General features: G+C 62.1%; 3 protein-coding genes across 6 annotated transcripts; 2 read left to right on the top strand and 1 right to left on the bottom strand.

Annotated features, from left to right (window-relative positions):
* Window positions 1-213: 213 nt before the first annotated feature.
* Window positions 214-5,148, bottom strand: CLU (clusterin). The gene is made up of 9 exons (XM_040599254.1): window positions 5,019-5,148; window positions 3,669-3,776; window positions 2,880-3,028; window positions 2,533-2,703; window positions 2,040-2,457; window positions 1,347-1,460; window positions 883-1,109; window positions 471-652; window positions 214-386 (listed from the first exon to the last, which is right to left on the bottom strand). Exons 2-9 carry the CDS (start codon window positions 3,751-3,753, stop codon window positions 380-382), a joined length of 1,353 nt encoding a protein of 450 aa, XP_040455188.1. The 5' UTR covers window positions 3,754-3,776; window positions 5,019-5,148; the 3' UTR covers window positions 214-379.
* A 633-nt stretch (window positions 5,149-5,781) lies between these two features.
* On the top strand, window positions 5,782-11,604 carry LOC121090492. Its single transcript, XM_040599083.1, has 2 exons — window positions 5,782-5,901; window positions 6,918-11,604. The coding sequence occupies exon 2, from the start codon at window positions 7,229-7,231 to the stop codon at window positions 11,108-11,110; it is 3,882 nt and encodes a 1,293-aa protein (XP_040455017.1). The 5' UTR covers window positions 5,782-5,901; window positions 6,918-7,228; the 3' UTR covers window positions 11,111-11,604.
* A 2,049-nt stretch (window positions 11,605-13,653) lies between these two features.
* Window positions 13,654-19,094, top strand: SCARA3 (scavenger receptor class A member 3). Of its 4 annotated transcripts, none has more exons than XM_040599393.1 (6): window positions 13,654-14,012; window positions 15,201-15,257; window positions 15,327-15,446; window positions 15,976-16,074; window positions 16,510-17,553; window positions 18,324-19,094. In XM_040599393.1, exons 1-6 carry the CDS (start codon window positions 14,006-14,008, stop codon window positions 18,761-18,763), a joined length of 1,767 nt encoding a protein of 588 aa, XP_040455327.1. In that variant the 5' UTR covers window positions 13,654-14,005; the 3' UTR covers window positions 18,764-19,094. The 4 variants fall into 4 exon arrangements, with proteins under 4 accessions (XP_040455327.1, XP_040455326.1, XP_040455329.1 ...); XM_040599392.1 differs by having other exon boundaries at window positions 15,201-15,260; XM_040599395.1 differs by lacking the exon at window positions 15,201-15,257.
* The last annotated feature ends 4,396 nt before the right edge of the window (window positions 19,095-23,490 follow it).

Raw genomic sequence — 23,490 nt, 5'->3', positions numbered from 1 at the left:
CCTTTCACATGGGGCATGGGAGACTGCAGCAAGCCCCTGGGTCGTTGGAGGGGGGGGCTCCTGCCAGAGTGGGTTTGAGGGAGCCAGGTCCTTCGCTTCCCTCCCCCCCTTTCACAATATCCCACAATCGGCCCCAGGCACGCGTGGCTGCTTTTTGCAAGGTTTATTTGCTTGGCAGGGCCCATCCCAAAGATGCAAGGCAGAGCGCAGTCAGGGTGTTTGACTCTATCTTTATTCTCTGTTTGGGGCCCAAAGAGGGGCCCTGGCAGCGTGGGGAGGGGGGCAGTGGCGTTAAACCCCCTGGCACAGGGAGAGGGCTGCAGAGGGGGCTTGGTGCGGCACCGGGGCTGCAGCAGCGGTGGTTGGGAGCATCACTCGGCTACTCTCTGCCGGAGGAAGGATGGGTGGGGGTGAGCCACACCATGGCTCCCCCCCAGCCCTGCCATGGGGATGGGGGGTCCCAGACTCACATGACATTTTGCTTGTAGTGCTGAAGCGCCTGCTCAGCCACGATCTCCATGAAGCGGGGGTCTTCCCAGGAGATGTCCCCAGGCACGGTGAGGGACAGCGGCTCCGAATCAAAGAGCTGCACTGTCACCTGTGTGTCAGGGGGGGCTGAGGGGTCCTCGAGGTTGGGAGTCTTGGAGAGGACCTTGGAGTGGGGGACAAAGCCAGGAGAGCCAGGCTAGCCCCTGTGCTGGCCCCTCGCCCTGGCACCCAGCCTCGCAGCCAGCTATTGTGCCAACAGATGCCCAGTCAGGCGCACAATTGCCTCTTTCTCCCCCTGACCCACTTTCTGTGGCTGCCGGCCCTGCATGGGGGACCGTGGCAGAGGGGGGGGCTCGAGCCCTCTGGCCATGCTGTGGTGCTGGTGGGACTCACCGTGGTGACCTGGAGGAAGCCGTCATTGCCTTTAGTGAAGTTGGCCAAACGCGAGACCCAGCCGAACTGGCGGTTGAGCTGGTCCAGGAGGCTCGTGGTGTTGAGCATCTCAGCTTGGAAGGCATGGAGGAGGTCGTCGTAACGGCGCGTGAAGCGTTCGGCCAGGCGCAGCGCGTCCTCCAGCTGCTCCCGCAGCTGGCTCTGGGCAGGGTCTGTCTGCCAGCAGTCTGGGGTGGGGGTGCGGGGGGTATCAGGGGGTGCCAGGGCTCAACCCCAGCCCCGGAGCATGCACCCCCTTACACCCCCCTGCATGTCATCACCTCACCCCCAGCCCCAGTGCATGCACCATCTTGCACTCCACCACATCTCAGGCCCCCCCCAGCCCCGGTGCATGTGCCCCCTCACACCCCACTGCATCTGAACCCCTAAACACGTCCCTCCTGCCCTTCCCGGCCCCAGCTCACCCACAGAGAGGATCTCCCGACACTTCTCACACTCATCCCGCATCCGCAGGCAGCCGGCTGAGTTACGACGGATCTCCCGACACACCATGCGCTCGTCACTGAAGTTACGGGACTCTGTGGAAAGCCCAGTCTGGCCTCAGCACCCCAAAACACTGCAGGGTTGGCAGGGGGCAGCACCAGATCCCCCCAACCCTGGGCAAAACTGTAGGGCTGGCCCCAGCCAACACCCCAGGGTGCTCTTGGGGGACATGAAAGTGTTTTTTTCAGGGAATGTCAACCCCCCTCCAGCTGTTTTTTCCAAAGCAAAGCATTCCCTGCCAACCTCTTTCGAAATATCCCTTTTCCCAGCTGCCTGAGCCGGGGCTGCGGTGGCAGACGGTGACGGCACTGTTAGCCGGCACTGCCTGCCCAAAACAAACACCTTCCTGGGATGGTGGCAGCTCCAGCAGCCAAGATTGTGTGTGTGGGGGGGAAATCCCAAAAACCCAGCCCAGCTCTGCTAACAGTGGAGCTTGTGATTCCTGGGTTCCCGTGGGGATTCTCTGATGTGTCGTGTTAGGGTTGAGCTCATCCTCTAAGTTAGTCTCACCCTATTAAGAAGGGGGGGGGACACGACGACGGATACGACATAAACCTGCTGATTCCAGCCAAACTGGGGGCCCCATGACACCTCGCCTGTGGCGAGCACCCTACCTGAGGCAAAGCCACCCAGCGAGTGCTCCCAGCCACCCTGTGCTTCCTCTAGCATCCGCTGTGTCATCTCAAAGAGCGGCTGGAAGAGGTGGTGGAAGCCGTGGTGGGGATGCTGAAAGAACGGATGCAGCTCCCGGGAAAACCTCTCACTGCGCACGGGGAAGCGGACATGCTGGACGGAGGGATGGAAAGCCTCACGGAAGCCACTGAAGGGTGCTCGGAAGAAGGGATACATGCGGCCATAGACCTGGGTGCTGTCTTGGAAGATGCCATCCACCCCATCTTCCAGCAACCCGAAACGTTCTTCCAGGTCCTCGAACTGCCGTTCCTGCCGCTGGTCCCGCTCCAGCAGCGAGTCGATGCGCTCGCCGTTCACCCAGATGGAGAAGGGCGAGGAATGATTGAGGAATTCCTCCAGCTGCCAGGCAGGGGAGCAGGATCAGGCCAAAATCCTTCCCTCCCCAGCATCAGCGGGTGCTGTGGGACCACTCACCTGCCGCCCCACCAGCCCCGAGCCGCTGCGGCATGTGCGGGAGTAGAAGCGCATGCAGGTTTGCTTGAGGCAGGGCTTGCACTCTTCCCAGAGCGCCAGCATCGTCTCATTGCACACCTCCTGGTTCGCTGCCAGCTGCTGCTCCTTCTCCCGGGCCAGCTGCACCGCCTCCTGCAAGGCACCCGCATCCAGCCCCGAGGGCATCTTCCCCCACCCCCCCTGGCCCCCAGCTGCCAGGATGCACAGACCCCGGGCGTGAGTTCCTCCAAACCCTTCAGATTCACCAAGCCCCACCAGGGGCTCTGGGCACCAGGGTCAGAGCAGCCACCCTCCTCGTCCTCACTCACCTCCTTCCTCCTCTTAGTCTCCTCCAAGGTGTGCAGGATGGCTTGGTGGTCCTTGCTGGTCTTATCCATGAGGGTCTTCATCTGCTTTACCCCGTTGATGGCATTTTCCACCTCTGTGTCGATGTATTTGCTGCCAGCTGCTGACATCTCTGCAGGGGGCGGGCAGGAGAGGAGGAAGAGCAGTATTTGTGGGTGCAGAGTCCTGTTTGCTCGCCAACAGCTCACAGAACTCAAGAAAAGTGACCCAAAAATCTCGCCTGGGCTGGTGTTGCATCTCCCTGCCCACCACCCCCAATATTTGGGCAGTGCTGGCCATGAGCCCCCAGCTGCCCCCCAAGGAACGGCCTCGTGCCAGGGCAGCCATCAGGCTGTGCCATCCCTGTCTGGCCACTGCCACCGGCTCTCGCTGTGCCCATGCCAGCCCTTGCCCCCCCAGCTCAGGGGGGAGCTCAGGGGCAGAATCTTCCTTTCTCCCGCCACTGAAAAGCATCCAGCCCCAACCCTGAGCTCCCAGCCCCCCAGGGATGATGCTGTGCCCCCACCCATCTAGCCCCTCCATAGGCACAGCTTTCCCCCCACACCACAGACACCCCATTTGCTCCCCCAGCCTGCAGGGAACATCCACCCCCCCAAAATGAAAAGCTGTGACCCCCCCCAACCCAATCTCATGGCTCCTGCATCCTCCCCACTCAGCACTGCCCTGGGCATGGTATTGCCAGGTCCCTTGCCCACCCGACACCCCAGCACCCACCCGGCTGCTCCCCTCCTCCCCAGAGCTCCCCCACTCACGCTTGAGCTCGCTGGGGGGGACGAGGGCCTGGCCCCCTTCCCAGGCAAGCAGGAGGCCGAGGAGCGAGAGCAGCAGCAGCGCCATGGTGCCGTCCTGCAGGCAGCTGCCTGTGCGGGCAGAGCAGGGGCTCAGAGCAGGATCTGCCCCCCCTCCCTGGGACACGGGGTTCTGAGTCAGCAGTGGGGACCAGCACGCCCCCCCGGGGCACTATTTTGAGGACACAGCAATGACTGAGCTGATGCCCTGTTACTTGGGGGAGCTGTCCCCAGGAGTGGGGGTCCCTAGCCAGTGGGGTCTCACTCGAAGCCCCAGCTGGGGGGCCAGGATGTGGAACCCTCTCCCCCCCTCCCTCACCCGCCTGCCTGCGGCACAAACAAGCCCCAGGCCCGCGGCCAGGCAGGGCAGGCAGCCAAAGCAGTGACCGGGCACGGATTTCCCCCCGCCATGGGAGCCAGCGGTGCCTTTCTTCTCCCCTGCTCCCCCTGGGAGATGGAGAGGGGCTAGGGGGGATTGGGGGGGGGGGGGGGGGAGCAGAGCCAGGACAGGGCTGGGCTCCTGCCAGCTGCGAACAGGAATGGGCAGGGAATATCCAGTGACAGCCCCCATCCCCAGATGGGTGCCATGCCAAGGATGGCACCCCCAGCTTGCCCATCACCCCACCCCGCCAGAGCTGGAGCCGGCAGGGCCACCGGGGTTGTGCAATGGCTGACCCCGCCCCCCCCCAAAAAAAAAAAAACCAACCCCCAAACCTTGTGCAATGGTCCAGCCGCAGTGGGGCTCCGGTTCCCCCCCAGCGACACTGGTCCAGCGCCCCCCAGTTCCCACTGCAGCACCGGCTGTGGGAACTGCTGCCCACTCCCCCCAGTGCTGCCCCTCAAATAACTCTTCCTCCCCGCGCCCCCCGCCCCGGCTCAGCTTCATCCTGCCCATCCCAGGGCATTGTGGGAAACTCCTGCCGGCAGGGCCAAGCATCGCCTGCTGCACCACCTCCCCCCGGCGCGGCCCGGAGGTGGGGGGGGGGAGCACCCTGGGGTGCACAGCCCCCCCTCTCTGCCCCACAGCCCCCCCCCCCCCCCCCCCCGTGCCCCCCCCCCTTGGTTGACCCCCAGGCATAACCCCTGCACCACCAAAGCGGGCATGGAGCCCCCATCGTTCCCACCCCACTGCACCCCAGCTGCAGGGCAGGGGCACCCCGAGGGGGGACCCCTGAGTCCCCAGCCCGGGCCGGGGCTGCAGCGCTGGCTGAGACCGGCAAAGCTCATCGCAGGGAAGAGAAAGGATGGGAAGGGGATGGGGTGGGAAGGGGATGGGGATGGGAAAGGGGATGAGATGGGATGGGGATGCCGTACCTGCACCCCGGTCGCCCCGCCGAGCTCCGCCGCGGCCGCCCGCCCCTTATTTATCCGGCTACGACGCTGCGGGTCCGCCCCGCTCCGGCCCCGGAGCTTTCTGGAACCGGCGGGACCGGCCCCAGCCCGACCCGCCCCTCTCTTCCCGGTGCCCCCCCGCAACGTTCCAACCCCCCCCAACGTTCCACCCCCCCCACCCCCCGCCGTGCCGGTGCGCGGCGCCGCGGTGCCGCGGGGATGGGCGTGTATCTCCCACGGCCGTCGCCGGCACGGCCCCCCGGCACGAGGAGGGGGTTGCACCCTCCCTGGGGTCCCCAAAATCTGGGTGCTGCAATCTGGGGGGGTAAAACCTCGTCGGACGCTGCGCACCCTGTTATCTCCGCAAACACCCCATCCCCCCAGGGGCCGTTATTGCCTCTCCCCCACCCGGGGGACGGGGTGCTGCGGTGGTGGGGGGGGGGGTCGGTACAACGGGGCATCCCCTTCCCACCCGCGGCCGCGGACACGGGAGAGGTGGCTGAGCGGGACCCCCCGCACCCCTTCCATGCCCCCCACCCCACGAGCTGCAACATTTCTCGCTGCCACGGGGGAAACTGAGGCACGATTCCCCCTCCCCCCTCTGCCATGCCCCTCCCCTTCCCCCCACGCTCCCTTAAGGGCCCCAGGGCCCCAGACCGCAGCCCCCACCCACCCCCGCCCCCAGGGCCGAGAAACAATTGTTCGGCTGCCGATTACGGCCCAGTGCAAAAACACGCAGTTTTCGGAACTGGGAGAACTGGTTGGCGCCCAGCGAAGGGGCGGGACGGCTGGTGGGCCGCCCCCCCCCTCAGCGGGAGGAGGGAGCAGCGCGCGGTACCGAGCGCCCGGCGCCCGCAGCGATCCGGTACGGGACACGTGGGGGGCGGGGGGCGGCCCGCTCTCCCGGGGCCGGGCGGGGGGCGTGGGGGCACGGGGGTGCAAGATCTCCCGGAGCCGGGCGGGGGACACGAGTGTGCGTGGGCATGTGTGATCTGGGACACGCGTGTACACGGGGCCGCAAGCTCTTCTGGGGCTGTGCAGGGGACATGTAGGTACATGTTCTCCCTGGACCATGTATGGGACACGCGTGTGCACGGGGGTGCGAGCTCTCCCAGGGCCGTGTGTGGGACACAAGTGTGCATGGGCATGTGTGGGACACGCATGTGCATGGGGCTCCAAGCTCTTCTGGGGCTGTACAGGGGACATGTCGATAAATATTCTTGCAGGGCCGTGTGTGGGACACACGTGTGCATGGGGCTGCAAGGTCTGCCAGGGCCGTGTGTGGGACGTGTGTGCACAGGGGTCCAAGCTCTCCTGGGGCCATGTGTGGGGGACAAGTGTGCACGGAGCTGTAAGCTCTTCTGGGGCTGTACAGGGGACATGTAGGTACATGTTCTCCCTGGACCATGTATGGGACATGTGTGTGCACAGGGGTGCAAGGTCTCCCAGGGCCGTGTGTGTGACATGTATGTGCATGGGGCTGCAGGCTCTTCCGGGACTGTACAAGGGACACGCAGGTACATGTTCTCCCAGGGCTGTGTGTGGGACATGCAAGATCTCCTGGGACCATGTGTGGGGGACACATGTACATGGGCATGCAAGAACTCCCTGGGACCGTCTGTGGGTCATGTGGGTGCATGAGGGTGCAAGTTCTGGGACCGTGGGTGGGACACATAGGTGCGTGTTCTCCTGGGACCATGGGTGGGACATTGGCTGCATGCTCCCCTCAGATCATACGGGGTCCCTGGAGCCCCCGGGTGAATGGGAGCAGGCCTGGGCTGGCCATGGCCACGGAGAAGGTGGGTGCAGGCTCTGGGGGTGAGGGGGGGCTGGTGCTCCCTCCCTTTCACAGGGCTTCACACCCTGCTCTGTCCTCTGCAGCCTCACTGCTTGCGGAAGAGGGGACATCTCCGGAGCAGGGGCCATCTCAGCTGTGACACTGCTGCCATCATCCCCCTGAGAGAGGCCTCACCAATCTTCCTCTTCCTCCACCATCTTCCTCTTCCTCCCCAGACACAGAGCAGCCTTGTAACCGTTTCGCTGCCGCTCCTACCAGTGCTGGCACAGACAGACATCCCCCAGTGCTACTGCAAGCCCCCAGTCCTCCCGCAAACCCCTGTGCCATAGCGGTGGGAGGCGAAGGTGAGGGGCCGTCGGGGTAACACCCGGTTTCCTTCCTGTTTCTCGTGGTGATGGCCTGTTTCTGGAGGAAGGACAAGCGGAAGGGGAAATTTTCCCCTCCGCCAGCCTCGCAAGCAGCAGGTTTGGGGATGCTCATCCAGGAGAACAGTCACAAGCCCTGGGTGGAAGATGCTCTCCCTCAGCAGCCGGCAGTGGGGGACACGGAGAAGGAGTTTGCTAACTTCTCCTGGTTCCAGCGCCTTGGTAAAGGCTGGCGGCTGAGCAGGGACCAGCGGTTGCTGTGGCACATGGCACAGTTGAAGAATGGGAGCAAGCAGTGCCGGACTTTCCAAGGAGCCAAGGAGAGCCAGAGAGCCACCAGGCTGCAGACACAGGCTGCTGAGAGATGCACCGAGCTGGAGCAGAAAGCGCTGGGGCTGCTGGAGAAGCCAGGGACCTGCCAAAAAGCCACCCGAGGTGGGGAAGCCCAGCAGGAAGAGCACATGGCCTCGGTGACGGCAGTCAACATCTGCAGCAGCATCCCACACCTCAGGGAAGATGGCTGGGATGAGCCAATTGTTGGACGCAAAGTGCAAGATGGGGTTGTGGTGAGGGGGGGTGATGGCCACAGGGACCAGGTGGGTCAAACTCAGCCCCTGGTCCAGGCAGGCACCAGTGGGGATGAGGAGGGAAGGACCACTGGTTCGCCCCAGAGCCTGGGCTTGTGGGCGGAGGACAAGGATGCTGCCACTGTCCCTCGAGGGGACAGGGACAGGCAGGACTTGAACCCTTCATCAGCAGAGGGAATGTCTGGGGAGGAGCAGAGGAGGCAAGTGTGGGAGAAGCTGCATTGCCTGGGAGAAGACATGGTGGAGTGGGAAGGGCGGTCCACGAGGGACCTGGCAGTCAGGCTGATGGAGAAGATCCTGAAGACAAAAACCGAGGCATACCCTACAGAGATGGGGAACAAAACCCACCAGCAGGAGCAGGGGCAGGGGGTGGCTAGAGCCAGGGTGGGTGGCTCTAAGGAGGTGAATGCTTTGGTGGACACCCATGTGGACATCACCACAGTGCAGCAGTACCCCCAGCTGCTGTACCTTGCTGTGTGCCACGACACCCCCGTCTCCATCAGTGGGACCACATATGGGGATGATCAGCACCTCCCTGCCATGCCGGAGCCATCGGGGAATGAGCAGATCTGGGAACACTCTGATGATGACCTGGAGCAGGGAGGTTCCCCAGCTCTTCCTAGGCCTGCGGTGCTAGCCTGCCATGTCAAGGTGGTAGAGGTCGAAGACAAAGAGCAGTGGAGGGAGGAATTCCCATATGTGTGGGCGCGATACGAGATGGACTGTGGGCTGGTGTCCGGGGAAGAGAACGTGAGTGGGGCACCGGTGCCCTTCCAGTGGCAACCCCCATTGCCAGACGATACGGACGAGGCAGTGGCGAACATGCTGCAGTACTTGCTGGCTGATGGCGTGGTGGTGAAAGGCACCTCTTCCTCCAACAGCCCTTTACATCCCATCCCGAAAGGCGACGGGAAGACATGGCGTCTGACACTCAACTGCAAAGCTATCAACAAGGCCACCCCCATGGTGGAGGCTCCAGTGGTCCTGAACAGGACCACCCTTGTTGCCACCATCAGCCCCAAAAGCAAGTATTTCTCAGTGGTGGATCTATCGAACTCCTCCTTCGCCATACCCTTAGCGGCAGACTCCAGAGCCAGGTTTGCCTTCACCTTCAGGGGCCAGCAGTATCTCTTCACCCGGCTGCCCCAGGGCTTCCACAGCACCACCTCCATCGTGCACCGGCGGGTGGCTCAGATGCTGCTCCAGCTGCCCCGAGGAGATCAACCTTGGGTTTTTTCCTACGTCGATGACATCCTCATCACTGGGAGAAGCCCAAAGGAAACCAGAGCCCGAACAAAGACAGTCCTAAAGCTGATCCAAAAAACAGGATTTAAAGCCAAGTTTGAGAAGGTGCAGCTCGTGCAGCCCAAGGTGGACTACCTGGGGATGACAATTGGGGCTGAGGGGAGGGAGATCCAGGCCAGCAAGCTGGAGGCCATCAGCAAAGCACCCTGCCCGCGGGATGTCCACAGCCTCCGCTCGCTGCTCGGGCAGTTCATCTCGTTGCAGGATCACATCGCTGACTTTTGGGAGCTGGCCCGGCCGCTCCACCACCTCACCACCGAGCAGGTCGCATGGGAATGGGGACCAAAGCAGGAGCAGGAGCTGAGCCGCCTGAAACACGCCATCCTGACTGCGCCCACCCTGCGGTTCCCTGACAAGTCCCAGACCTTCATTATCAGGTTAACGACCAGCAAAGAGGCGATAGGAGCTTCCTTGCTGCAGGAGGACAAGCAGGGCCGGTTGGTCCCGGTGGGACACAGCTCCCGCATCCTGAAGAGCCATGAGGCCTCCTACCTGCCGCAGGAGAAGGGGTGCCTGGCAGCCATCTGGGCCGTGCAGGCATTTGAGACCCTCACAGGGCTGGCCCCCATCGTCATCCAGATGCCCCACTCCCCTTGGAAGTATCTTGTATGGGGTGAAGCACTGGAGTCCTGCGGGACGAACCCGTACCCAGCACAGTGGACTCTGCTGCTGGTGAACACGGGGGCAATGGCAAAGAGCCCCCAGCCTGAGTGCAGGTACCCTCCCAGCACCCCAGTCCCCACCGCTCCCCCTCTGCGGCTGCTGCCCTCCCACGTCCCCAAGGCCAACGTGTGGTTCATGGCCAGCGACAACACCGACTCCATCAGCTTTGCTGCGGCCAACCTGGAAGAGCGGTGGCTGCTCGGGGTGGCCCAGGGTAGCTCCATGCTGGATGCAGAGCTGGAGGCTCTCAAGCAGCTCCTGTATAGTCACCAACGCTCCTCACCCCTCTATTTGTACACCAGCTGCTGGTCCTTGGTGGAAGAGTTGCAAAGCCAGATTGGTGAGTGGGAATCAGGATCGTGGGCAAGCTCTGGTGAGGGTTTATGGCCCAGCATCCTCCAGTGGGTCCACACCAACCCAGGGATGCTGCACATCAGGTGCATGGGAGGGGACAGGAGCAAGGACCTGGAGGAGAAGGAGTGGAGCCAGAAGGTGGGCAGGAGGGCCAGGGCGATGTCTGGCAGGGCTGTGGGCAGCTGCCACATCTGGGAGCCTTCAAAGCATGAGAAGCAAGAAATAATCGCCCGGTGTCACTACTGGTCGCATGAGGGGGCAGAGGGGACCCTGGCAAGGGTGCGGCAGGTGGCACTCTGGGAAGGTGACAGTGAGCAGGTGGCCCGTTGGGTGCGGAGCTGCCTTCTGTGTGCTGCGGGCAGGAACGAAGTGGGCAGGGTGCTGCCCCAGCGGGCAGAGGGGCCATGGTCGCAGCTCCAGCTGGGCTACATCAGTGGCCTCCCTGAGACCAAGGAGGGGTACCACTCCCTCTTGGTGGTGGAGGATGAGTTTTCAGGATGGGTGGAGGCTTTTCCAGTGTGGGAGAAGACAGCAGAGGAGACAGTCAAGGTGCTCTTCGAGGAGATTTTTACACGGTACGGGACACCTCGTGCCATCCGTTTGCTGCACGTGCCATGCTTCCTCCAGGATGCTGTGCAGCTGGTGATGGAGGCATGCAGCGTGGAGCTGCTGTGCGACCTCCTGCAGCCCAGCCAGGTGGGACCAGCCTCGGCAGCTCTGCAGCAGCTGGCCTTGGGGGCTGGCAGGGAGTGGGTGAAGATGCTCCCCCTGATCCTGGCAGGGTTCAGATCTGTACGGGCACGGGGAGAAGTGCTAAGCCCTTACCAAATTATTTTTGGCTTCCCGTTGGAGATGAAGCGTGGATGTGAGGAGGAGGTCTGCCCCCAGGACAACGTCCTCCCCTGGCTCAGACAGCTGCAGGAGGATGGGACCAGTTACAAGCACTGGACTGAAGGCATGCTACCAAAGGACTGTGAGGAGGGGGATGCTCCATGGCTGTAGCCCCCCATCTCATCTATGAGATTGCTGTCTCCATGTGTCGTGTCTCATGGTGTGGGGAGAAAATGGGTGCACTGGGTTTGCTGAAGGGCTTTTAGGCAGGGCTAGGGGGCTTTTGGGGGGGGGGGGTGTTAAGCAGGGCTGGGAGGCTTTTAGGCAAGGCTGGGGGGCTTTTAAGCAGGACTGAATAATGCGCAACATCTTCTTGCTACGGTGTTGAAGTGCAGGGAGGGAAGACTTTACTTGTTTTGACTGGGATGGAGTTGGTTTTCTTCATACCATCCAGCACGGTGCTGGGCTCTCCAGCAGTGCTGGAAGCACTGGCATGGTGTTGCCATCCCCAGTCCTGTGCAAGGCTTGGGAGAGCTGGGCCAGCTTTTGCTCAGGACTGTGGAAGACACTGAGAAAAGGATGCCTTGGCATCCCTTGCTTTGCTTGCTTTATTTTCTTTCCCTTTTTCCACTTTTCCTTCATTTATTAAACAATTTTTATCTCAACCCACAAGTTTTCTTGCTTTTCTTCCTTTCTGCATGGGGTTTGGCTGGGATAGAGTTAAATTCTGCATAGCAGCTTGTGGTTTGTGTTTGGGCTGAGAACAGCGTTGATAACAGAGGAATGCTTTAGTTGTCACAGTGCCTGCACAGTATCAAGGCCTTCTCTGCCTCTCACACTCCACTGCCCACGGGGGTTCACCCACAACACCGGGGAATCGCAGCTCAAGGCTCGCAGCCTTTGGGAATGGTGGAGGAGGAGAGGGGAGCCGCCAGTGTCCAACACCTGAGTCTCAGCCCCACTTGGTGACCTCCGGGTGACCTCCTGATGCTGCTCCTCATGGTCTTCAAAGCGTTGTCTGTATCATTCTCCATCTCCTGCTGGCTCTCAGGAGCCCCTCTGCTACTTAAAATCATAGAAATTGTAGAATCATTAGGTTGGAAAAAACCTTTAAGGTCATCCAGTCCAATCATTAAACCAAATGGTGAAGGCAGCAGAGGGTGACCATAAGCCCCGTGGCTGCACAGACCCTGGGAACCCCAAGCTCTGGTCCATCAGCTGGTTGAAGGCAGAGGATGCTCGTGTGTGTTTAATGAGAGCCGACTTGTGGGCTCACCTGGGGACACTCACATGACAAGCTGCACTTGATGGCAGGATCCAGGGCATGGCAGGTAGCCCAGGGACTGGCAGTCTGGTGACTCGTGGCAGGGACCCATCTGCCACCCCAGCAGAAGTATATTTAGTGCTTCTGCGGCAAGCCAGCAGCCCAAGTGCTGAATCGGCAGGGACGTAGGAGAGTAACCCCGCCACTGATGCCGCACCAGCATTTAGCCAGCTGGTAAATCCCGTAGCAAGGCAGCAGTTCAAGAGCTGCAGCCGAAGGAAGCCAGGTTTGGCTGAGGGGGGCATCTCTGGGTTGGCTCCACCAGCTGTGAGTCATCAGGGACGGCCTGAAGGGGCTGAGGAAGAGCAGCACACTGCAGCTGCCGAGGATGAAGATGGTGGGAAGAAGACCTCAGCTGCCAGTGAGCACCCTCCCGCAGCCACCTCGTGAACCCCAAGAAGATGTCATGGGCTGGGGCATCGAAGGACACAACCACTGCAAGAGCATCACTTCTGGGGCTCTGGCGATCAAAAAATGGTGGTGATAGGTGTTGGTACGTTCTCCAGTATGACGTGTTGGGGAAGGCTTGAGGAAGCAGCCAAGAGACCCAAAAAATATCCCAGAAATGGCCAGAGGGGTGAGAGGGAGGCTGCAGGACCCAAAAATACGAGATGGCAATGTCCAGGAGCTGCATCCGAGTGATGAGGGGGTAGACACGTGCTGGTATGGGGAATATTATGGAAAATCAACTAATCAAACCCAGATGAGAGGAGCAGGCCTGGGCTGGGGCAAGCAGGGAGCTGCTGCAGGAGTAGTGGAGGTTTGGCCAGCTGGAGACCCTCCCTCAGTGTCCCAGAGGTGTCTGAGGGGTACTTGGAGGAGGAGGAGGAGGAGGAGGAGGAGGAGGAGGAGGAGGAGGGAGGCCATGTGGGGAGGAAGGCTGCCTGGGAGCCCAGCCGGGTCTCGGCAGAGGGCAGCAGCAGCCCGACACAAAAGCCTTGGTGGGGAGGGGGTCTCGGCAAGGAAACCCCAAACATCCCCAACCCCCAGGGGACCCCTATCCCACGTCTCTGGACTGGGACCAGCACTCTGAACCCAAAGCCAGGAGCCAAACCACAGCACCCTGGGTCCCAGCCAGGAACCCAGACCCTGAACCACAGCACCCCACGTCCCTGACCTGGTCCCAGGGGCCAGACCCCAGACCCATCACCCCATATCCCTGCCCCAGATCCACATACCCAAACCCTAGCTCCCCAATCCTGACCCCAGCCCCCCATCTCCCTAAGCCAGACTCCTGAGCCCTGCTGCCCTTGGACCAGGACCCTCTCCCCAGACCAGGACCCTTTCCCCAGACCCCCAGGCCTCCCAGACAAGTGAGGCTGGCACGGCACAGCACAGCGCAGTGTCAGACGGACATTTGTTAGTCATTAGGGCTGGAGGGAAGGAGGGCGGGCGCGGGACCAGCCTTTCTTCTCCAGCACATATCCCAGCGCCTCGCCTTTTGGTGGCCAGCATCCAGCCCAGCCGGGCTCTGCCGTCACCAGTCACCCGTCCCCATCCCGCGTGGGCAGAGGTCATGGGCAAACCGGCGGCCATGGGGATGCTCCGCCACTGTGGTGGCTTTTGAAGGCTCCCCAGGAAGTTTTGGGAGCGGGGGGGCCGGCGGGGGGGAGCAGTCCCGGCCATGCTGGCCGCTCGCTGACGCTCGCCGGGAAGAGACGTGCCGGGGCGGATGCGGGAACCGGGGCGGTGAGGCCTGGGTTGGTGCAGGATTGCACCCACTGCCCCCCACCTCGGGGGCTATGAGAGGTGAGTGGGGGGAAGCCAGGGAGGGGGGGTTGGAGCTGTGGGGAGAAGAGTGGGGCTGGTGGCATGGGGGACAGGAGGGGATGGCCACGCTGGAGTGGGGGGGCAGCTGGCACCCTCCAAAGCCCAACGCGTTCCTGTTCCACATGGGCAGCATCTCCCCACGGATGGGGGGGGCTGAGCCGGCCTCGCCATGGCCAGAGACCGCACACACAGGTTGGGGGGAGCCTCCAAGGCTTACCCTCGCTCACTCAGAGCCCGTCACTTGTTGACTCCATGGGGCCCTGAAGGAAAATTTGCAGCAGCTGAAAAGCAAAGGGCCATGACAGGGGGGACAGAGGGAATCACTGCCACCCCCAGCCCAGGGGGCCCCGCCGCCTGCAGCCCCTCTCCTGTCCCCTGCCCGCTTCTGCCTGGGGGAAGCCAGGCTGTATAAAGTGGGGGGTGCCGGTGCCACGGTGCCTGTAGCCCCCCTTGTGGCACCCCCAGCTGGAAACCCTCCTGCCAGCGAGGGGGGGTCGGGGAGGCCCCGGGCAGGGGCCGGCTGAGCTGGCGGGGGGCTGCAGGGGGCTCTCGGGCACGGCACAGCTCCGAGGGAGCTTTGGGGAGCCAGGGAGGGAGGCACCATCCCCTGCCCCGGGCTCCTTCGGGGCTGGGTACCGGTGCTGAGTGCGTCCCCTGTGCCCGAGCCGTGGGTGGGACCCAGCAGCAACACCCCAACTTGCCCCCCACCGGGCTGGGGGTCCAGGCTGGGTGGTGGCCAGGGTGGCATGTGGGTTTTCTTTGCTCCCACGGTTTTTGCGAGAAGGAGCTGGGAATCTACAAAGCCCATCAGGGCTGGGAGCTGGGAGCCAGCAGCTTCTCCCTCACCCCCACTTTTTAGCCAAATTCAAACAAATTTCCTCAAGTTTTGTGGTCTCGGAGTGTAAAGGGCCCAGCTGAGCGCCACAGAAGCAGGCAGGGGAGCAGGGACAGGACCCTGCAGGCTGGTGCCACCAGGCTTTGGCTTGCAGTGATGGCTCCCGTGTGGCTTCCCAGCTTTTTCCCAGGGACGCTGGGTTGTGGCAAGGCTCAGCCGGTGTCCACAGGGACCGCCGAGGCTCAGCCGGTGTCCCCAGGGACCACCGGCATCCCCAGGGCTGGGAGCAGGAGGGTGCGGGCAGCTCAGGTCCCTCCTGTGTTGGCTTTCAGAAGACGAGCCGGTGGGAGGAGAGGAAGAGGAGATGCCAACCTTCAGCTACCGACCGAGTGGTAAGGACATCCCCCGGGGTGGGCAGGGGGTGCAGCAGGGCCTGATCCTTCCCTTTCTGCGCTCAGGTAGGGCACAGACCAGCTGCAGACGGTGCCAGAAGAACCTTTCCCTCCAGGCTGCCGTCAAAGTCCTCTACGTCTTCTCCATCCTCCTCATCGTGGTCGTGACCGTGCTGGCTGCCTTAGGTGAGTGCTGGGCTGGGTTGTGGGGTCTGGCTCCTGCCTCCCCTCCTTGGGGCAGACCCTCGGGGATACGGGGGCTCCCCCAAAGCACCTGCAGCACCCAGGTGTGGAAAGAAGCATCCAGCTCACGCTGACTTGCCCCTGGGATACCCATAGAACCCTGGGTGTGATGCCGCCTCACCGGAGGATGGCTTTACCCCCGTGGGGGACCTCAGGAACCACCCCAGAGCCCAGAGCTTGCCACCCCATCACCTCCACAGGCAAGAAACAGCCTCCCAGGCTCAGCGCAGGGATGGCACGCTCCCTGGGGCTGGGCCCCTGGAGATGCTTTGTAGACCTTAGCCAAGCCCTGACCCTGAAAGCCCCTAGGGACACCCACCCCACAGAGCCAGCACCCACCAGCTGCCCAGCCTGGCGCTTCAAGCCCTGGCCACCCTCCTTGCCGGGGAACAAGCTGGGAGGAAAGGTGTGGAGGATGAGCTCACCCTGACACCTGCCCACCTCCCCCTGACCCCCCACCTTTCCTCCACAGTGTTCAAGAAAGTCAACTCCATCTCCAACGACATCAGCTCAGCCCAGACCTATTACGAGAAGAAGATTGTGTCCATCCAGGAGGATCTCCAGGGGCTGGGTGAGTGGCTTGTACCTGGACCTGAAGGTCTTCTCCAGGCTTCGACACCACGTGTCCCTCCAGCTGAGTGGATCTCAGCTGCTCGGTGCTGCCAGCCGGGGGCTGAAGCACCTCTACTTTTCAGGTCCAGGGCCAAAACCCACTTATCTCCCAAGATTTTGGGGACAGAGAACTGTACCACTCTGAGGGTGGGGTTGGTAGGGTTGGGCTTTTTGGAGAGCTTGCTGCACAGAGGTGGCAGGCGCAGGATGAGGGTGGGGAGGTGGTGCAGGCTGGTGGTGTCAGGGTTGACCCAGTCATGGGTCTGTGGTGCCCATCTCCAGGGTCTGCAAGGACAGAGTGAGGCTCCTTCCTCCTCTCTGGTTCTCAGCAGGAGGGTCTCCAGGCCCAGTGAGGGACAGGGTAGGGTAACAGACCCCTCTGCCCTTTGTTCAGATGAGAAGACCTCGGGAAACTGCTCCCTCTGTCACGAGACGGGACAGCTGGGCCAGGAGATCACCAAGCTGCAGGGTGAGCTGGAGGAGATCCAGAAGATGCTTTTAGTTCAAGAAATCCTGCTCGACCGGACCTCCCAGACCCATGACCACCTCTCATCCACCAGCAACAAAATCACCAGTGAGGTGGACAACTGCTCCTTGTCCGTCCGGCAGGTCAACGAAAGCTTGGGGCAGTTCCTGGCCCAGCTTGGGGGCTGGCAGGTGGTCACCTCCCAGCTAGACAGCTCTCTCAAGGGCTTGGCTCAGGAGCGCTATGATGTCCGAGCAGCCATGCAGCAGATGAACTTCACCCTGGGGCAAACCTCTGACTGGATCCAGGTCATCCAGAGGAAGACGGATGAGGAGACGCTGACGCTGCAGAAGATTGTCACCGAGTGGCAGAACTACACCCGCCTCTTTGGCGGGCTGCGGGCCACCTCCTCCAAGACCAGCGAGCTGGTGAAGACCATCCAAGGCAGCGTTGGTGCAGCAGCTCGACAGGTCGGCCAGAACTCGGAGAGCATGCACGACCTGGTGCTGCAGGTGATGGGGCTGCAGCTGCAGCTGGACAACATCTCCTCTTTCCTGGATGACCATGAGGAGAACATGAATGACTTGCGCTACCACAACAGGTACACGCAGAACCGCACGGCTGAACGCTTCGAGACCCTAGAAGGTCGCATGACGTCCCACGAGATTGAGATCAGCACCATCTTTGCCAACATCAACGCCACCGACAGCCACGTCCACAGCATGCTGCGCTACCTGGATGACGTGCGGCTCTCCTGCACCCTGGGCTTCCACACCCATGCTGAGGAGCTCTACTACCTGAACAAGTCCCTCAGCCTGGTCCAGGGCACCACAGACCTGCTGCGGGAGCGTTACAGCCTGCTCAGTGCCCGGCTGGACTTTGACATCCGCAACCTGTCCATGGTCATGGAGGAGATGAAGGTGGTGGATGTCCGGCATGGGGAGATGCTGAAAAACATCACCATCTTACGAGGTGAGGTGCAGCCTGGTGCGCACAGCCTAAGCCCTGCCTGGGGGTGGGTTGGGGCCAGGCTGCTTTGGGGGCTGTTTCTTCTGTGGCTGAGCATGGTGGGATCTGGGCTCTTTGGGAGTGCCCTGCACCCCAGGCAGGTGGTGGAGGACCCAAACCACCATCGCTAAGGCCAAGGCAGTGCTGGGATGTGCATGAAGGCACCCAGACACCTGCCCATGGTGCAGAAGGATCCTGAGCATGGAGCTGTGTGGACTTGGCTTGCAGAGCTGTCCCTGCGTGGGGAGACAGGGACAGCGGGGAGGTGACCCATGTCCTTCCAGCACGGCTGGCCTGCAGAGGGACTCCTCTTGCTGGAGAGGATATGGCTGCCCCATGGTGAGGGTGCCCAAAGTTCTCCCTGGTGGCTCAGGTGGCCTTGGGACATATCCATCCACCCAGGGGAGCAGTGGGGCTATCCTGGCTCCACCATCAGCTCCATGGAGCCCACGGACGCCCTGGCAGCTTCATGCTCTGCCATGGACCACCCAGCTTGGAGCCATATCACACCTACATCAGCATCATTACAGGGCTGCCCTAATTAACAAGCCCAGCCGTTTCCTGGACCTGGTTTTAGGGGGAGCCCTGCAGTGGCCCCACACCCATGCGCGATGCCGGGTGTCCTTTGGAGCCCACAGCAAGGGCTGCAGGGCTGGGGCATCCCGCTCTCTCCCCACTTCAGAGTCCTACCCCCCCGCCCCATGCTTCCTAATCACCCCCTCCTCTCCCCCTAGGTGTGCCGGGACTGCCGGGCCCCCGTGGCCTCAAGGGTGATGCGGGCGTCAAGGGCCCACCAGGAAGTGAAGGAGAGAAGGGCGACACGGGCAGCATGGGCTCGCCGGGACCCCAGGGCTCCCCTGGCCCCCCAGGACCCCCTGGCCCCCAGGGCGAAAGGGGCCCCCTGGGCTTGAAAGGCTTCCCTGGCCTCAAGGGTGCCAAGGGCAGCTTTGGGCAATCTGGCTCTCGGGGACAGGGTGGACCCAAGGGTGACCCTGGCCTCCCGGGGCCGGCTGGGGTGCCAGGGCCAGTGGGCCCCCCTGGCCCGCGGGGCAAACCAGGACTCCCTGGGACCCCCGGTGCTGTGGGCCAGGCTGGCCCGATGGGGCCCAAGGGGGACCCCGGTTTGCGAGGCCCCCCGGGGCTGCCGGGCCCCCCTGGCCCCCCAGGACAGTAACCCAGCCTGCTGTCAGCCAGGGCACCAGGACAGCGGGGACAGCCACCCCCCCCCCCCGACCTCCAGGGCATCCCCCGCAGGGGTGTGAGGCAGAGCCTCACAGGACAGGGGGGCGAGGGGATCCGGTACCCCCCAGTGCGAGGGTCCGGGGCTGGTCCTTGGCTCTCAGGGATGCTGCCGGCTCCAGGCTTGGCCATTCCCAGCCCCAGGGTGGGGGCTCCCCGCGGGACGGGGTGCAGCTGGTTTGTGCCCTTTGGCCCCCACCCCAGCCACCTTCATCCCCCCATCTGTCCCCCCAATGTACTCGCGGCACAATAAAGCTGTATGGGGACAGGCGGCGTCTGCGCTGGGGGGACAGGGTGGGGGCATGGGGTGCACCGGGGGAACACCCACAGCCAAACTGCTGCTGGTGGCAGCGAGCAAGTGGTGGGAGAAAGTGTGTTGCAGCCGTGGGTGCATGAGGGAGTGAGCAGGAGTGAGTGCATGCGTGTGCATGTCCATGAATGAGCACGTGTGCATGACTGTGCATGCATGCATTTGCACAAGTGAGAATGTGCATGAGTTTGCATGTGCACATGTTCGTGTGCATGTGTGAGTGTGCATATGTGTACGTGAATGTGTGTGCATGTGCACGTGTGCGTGAGTAAGTATGCATGTGCACGGGTAGGCGTATGCCTACACATACAGGCGTGCGCACAGAGCGTGCCCATAGATGTGTGGACACGTGTGCATGCAGGCGTGTGCAAATATGCATGTGTGCCATGGGAGACGCAGTCTCTGACAGGGACCCTGCTCACCAACCTCCCCCCTGGCAGAGCCCCTTCCCCGCTTACCACAGCCACACTCCTCCCTGCAGGGTCCCCCGTGCGGCCCCCATGCCCTTGGCAGTCAGAAATGGGGCTCTCGGCTACCCCCCAAACCAGAGCCCCCCAACTTTGTCCTGCCCCAGGCTGACCCTGCCGGGGAGTGGGGGAGCAGCGAGGACCCCACTGCCGCCAGGAAGATGCGTGTCTGCTCTGCTCCGTGCCTCAGTTTCCCAACCCCGGCTGTCAGGCAGGACAGGCTGCCGGGGTCGAAGGGAGCAGTGTCATCTCCTCTGCCAGCCAAACCTGGGGTCCCCGAGGCCTGGCTGCAGGGGGACACCACCGGAGCAGGGGTGGGGGGCCCAAGTACCGCACCGGGGCCATGGTGCCAAGAGCATCACGGCACTGGGGATAACAGCCAGGCCAGCCCTGCCGTCCCCATCCCCTCCATCCGCCGGGAGCCCCAGCTCGGGGAGCCCCGTGCCCTGCCCTGCCCGGGGCACAGGATCCAGCCGGCCGGGTGGTTTATTGCTGTTGGCAAAGGAGTTTCCTGTTTTCATCGCAGGAACAGCCCAAGGCTGGTTATTGACGCGGGCCAACACGGCCCTGGCCCCGGGTTGCAGCTGCCATGGCTGCAGAGGCAGCAGGGGGTGGGGGTGGGGGAGCCCTCTGAGCAGGGGGCGCTGGGGGGAGCAGAGACCTGTCAACTTGTTACACAGATGGGCCACAGGCTGACAGGGCCACAGGCCTGGGCAGGGCTGGGTTCAACTTGCTGGGGTGCCGGGGGCCAGGAGACAGCCCTGAGCTCCCCCAGGTTGGGGGAGGGGGGTTTAATTGGTGGGGGCACCCCGTCCCAAGATGGTGACAAGGGATGAGACGCAAACCTGCCCAGTGCTTGGGGAGGATGGGACACGGGCACCCTGCAAAGCTGCTGGTGCTGGGGGCTATGCCAGTCCATCTGGGGGTCCTGAGCCCTCAGTGAGTCCCTGTGTGATTGTCTCCCATGCCAGTGGTGAGGACATGGCCACGAGGGCCGGAGGGAAGCATGCTGTGGGCGCATGGCTGGGCTGTGGGTGCTGGTAAGGGTTTGGGTGCCAGGAGTGGGTGCTGCCTGCGCCGCACCGACCCTCAGCACCCAGCCCATATGCTGAATCGTAACCAAACTGGCACACAGCGGGGGGTCGGAGCCTCAGCCATGCCCAGCACCACACTGTGCCTCAGTTTCTCCCAACTAGGCAGGACCTGGCCATGCTGTAACCCCCACCCTGACCTCCTCACCCCTTCCCAAATGCCTGCGTCTGTGGAAAGCCGGAGCACATCTGGCCAGGCAGCAGCCTTAGCATAATATTGTGCCAGTGCCTGTGGATGGGCGTCCACATCCTCCCCCGGCCCTGCAAAAAAATGTGCAGGGGCAGGGTTTTCCCCCTGACACCAGCCACAGCTGCACTTTCCGGGCAGTGGCAAGGGTGGGCGATAGGATTTCAGAGCTGGGAGCAAAAGGATTAATAAATAAACGAGGAGTGGAGGTGGGGAAGGGCTGGGTGGGAAGTGCTGACGGCAGCTGGGACCGCTTGCTGTCGGGAGGGTGATTCTTGGTTGCTGCTGGCCAGTGGGGTGGGGACAGAGGGGAGCATCGTGGCTGGGGCTGCACAGCCTCTCACCATCCTTGCCCTTCCTCATGGATTGTCCTGAACAGTGCCATGGAGGGACGGCATGGACCCAGCATCTCCCACCCTGGGCAGCCATGCGCAAGGTGCCTGGGGACACAAGGCCCCATGGACACAGATGCACAGAGTGCTTGGGGGGGAGAGAGTCCCATGGACATCAACGCACAGAGTGCCTGGGGACACGCAGCCCACATGCACAGGGTGTTTGGGGGACACACAGCCCCACGGACATCAATACACAGGGTGCTTGAGAACACAGAACCCATGCACAGGGTGCTTGGGGACACGCAGCCCACAGGCAGCCATGCAGGAGGTGCCTGGGGACACATGGCCCATAGCAGCCATGTACAGGGGCCATCACTCATCGATAAAGGCCAGAGAACACTGGAGGCACTGGGCAGGTGCTACAGCCAAGCACAACAGTTTGCAGCTGCAGGGCTGCAGCCGCGGGTGGTGCCGATGGCAGCACAGCTCATGACCAGCCTCCAGGTCACCCGCCCCAGCCAACACCCCATCCCATGAAAGGGCCCATTGATAGCGGGGAGGAGGGAGACCCAGCGGTGTCAGGTATGCAGGGTGAGACAGGGTCCCCCCAGCTCCTCTCCCCTCGCCCTGCTCCACCAGAGCCGCCCAGACTCCCCGCATTTCCCCTGCCTCTGCCAGAGGCAGCTGGGAGGGAGGAAGAAAACGGTCGCTGCACTGTGCCTCAGTGTCCCTATCAGACCCGGGGTGGTTTACCCACACCCCCGCCACCACCAGGCTCTTGGCCAGTCTGCACATCAGGTCCCTAAACAGGTGGGACACCAGGGAGAATCTGGAGTGGCACAAGCTGGAGACACTCCAGGTTCAGGTCAGCCCAAGCAGAGACAGGACATGGGCAGCAAGAGGATGCACAGCCCACCATCCTCTTCCTCCCAGCAAGGAAATGGGGTTGACAAGGGCCTGAACCCCTCCTCACTGCCCCCAGCCCCAACCCCACACCCCCAGGGCCTTGTACTAGGGTAGTTTTCTTCTCCTGCAGTAATTCAGTATTCTCTGATGAGGCTGTCAAGACTTCAGCTCGTTAAGGTTCAATTTCCTTTTGCATATTTCCCCTCCAAAATCACCACCCCTGAACCAGCAGACATCCTTCCTTCACACTGGGGAGATGCAAAGCCAGAGGCGGGGGGGCCTTTTCCCCAACCTCCCGAGGCTGCAGGCGAGTTTGTGGCCTCCAGAGTCACACCCCAAACCCACCTTCCTAGACTTGTCCTGTCCCCCCTCAGCACAGCTGGGCTCCGCATGCCTCTGCTGGACTGAGACACCCCACACACCCTCCCTGCTCTTCACCAAGGCACAAGCGCGCCAGCCGACTCCCACCTCACAGCACGTTTTATCAGCATGGTATGAATTTAATTATGACATATATACAGGTGCTGCAAGGATCACCGCGGCCGTTTCATACAGATTTATCCAAGAAACCTTACAGAGTGCTCAGGGAAGAGCTCTGGTGTGGACAGGCGCAGCCGCTGTGCAAAACTCAACTCTTCATCACAAACTTCTCTCCTCAGAGGTTTCCAAGGAACAGCCCAGACACTGAGCAGAATTCAAAAGAAAATACACCTCGAGACTATTCTGACTCTGTGCTAAAGGCACATATCACAGCCTGTGGTCATGCACTTATGCAGGCTGCAACAGCCGAGCTCAGACTTCATCATCTGTAGCTCTGTATTTAATGAGCCACCAGATTTACAGCCAGCAAGGCTGGGGAGGTCTGCACAGCAGCTGTGAGCTTACCCAAATGTACACCCCCCAATCGCAGAGGGATCCCCCAGCTTTGCTGACCATTGCCAGCGTGAAAAGGAGAGTTACGCAGTCAGCAGCCTCACATTCGTGCACATACCAGTGACACTGGGTTAGTGGCAACTGTTTCTGAGTCGCTCCACTGCCGGGGCAGCAGTGAGACCAGCACAAATTTGTTTTCCTTAAATCTCACTGTATTAAGAGCTACACCAACCCCTTCCCTAGAATAAATACCATTGTCTTTGTAGAACTGCAAGACAATTCTGCTTCCTTCCACCCACATCCCCGAAAGAGATGTATGTGCAGACATATTGATCTTCTCCTTTCAGAAGTTGTCCATGGCACAGAGCTGGTTAGGCTGCCGGGAGAACCAACCAGGTTCTGAAGAAATGAAGTCAGAGTTCACTTTTTGCGGGTTTTTTTTGGCATTCTTAGCGATGGTGACACATTTAAGACATCCCAAACCACCTCATGA

Source organism: Falco naumanni, chromosome 6, assembly GCF_017639655.2.
Source record: "Falco naumanni isolate bFalNau1 chromosome 6, bFalNau1.pat, whole genome shotgun sequence".
Taxonomy (NCBI): Eukaryota; Metazoa; Chordata; class Aves; order Falconiformes; family Falconidae; genus Falco; species Falco naumanni.
The sequence above is the reverse complement of the archived record's forward strand: the minus strand, read 5'-3'. Positions and strand labels throughout refer to the sequence as shown.

What these genes read in the sequence shown, in the direction of transcription:
- CLU (XM_040599254.1), bottom strand. Translation starts at nt 3,753, where the DNA reads ATGGCGCTGCTGCTGCTCTCGCTCCTCGGCCTCCTGCTTGCCTGGGAA. An exon ending in CGGGGCTGGTGGGGCGGCAG is followed by an intron (nt 2,458 to 2,532) that starts GTGAGTGGTCCC and finishes CCTGCCTGGCAG; the next exon opens with CTGGAGGAATTCCTCAATCA. An exon ending in GCTTCCTCCAGGTCACCACG is followed by an intron (nt 653 to 882) that starts GTGAGTCCCACC and finishes CCCCACTCCAAG; the next exon opens with GTCCTCTCCAAGACTCCCAA.
- LOC121090492 (XM_040599083.1), top strand. Translation starts at nt 7,229, where the DNA reads ATGGCCTGTTTCTGGAGGAAGGACAAGCGGAAGGGGAAATTTTCCCCT.
- SCARA3 (XM_040599391.1), top strand. An exon ending in GACCGTGCTGGCTGCCTTAG is followed by an intron (nt 15,447 to 15,975) that starts GTGAGTGCTGGG and finishes TTTCCTCCACAG; the next exon opens with TGTTCAAGAAAGTCAACTCC. An exon ending in GGAGGATCTCCAGGGGCTGG is followed by an intron (nt 16,075 to 16,509) that starts GTGAGTGGCTTG and finishes CCCTTTGTTCAG; the next exon opens with ATGAGAAGACCTCGGGAAAC.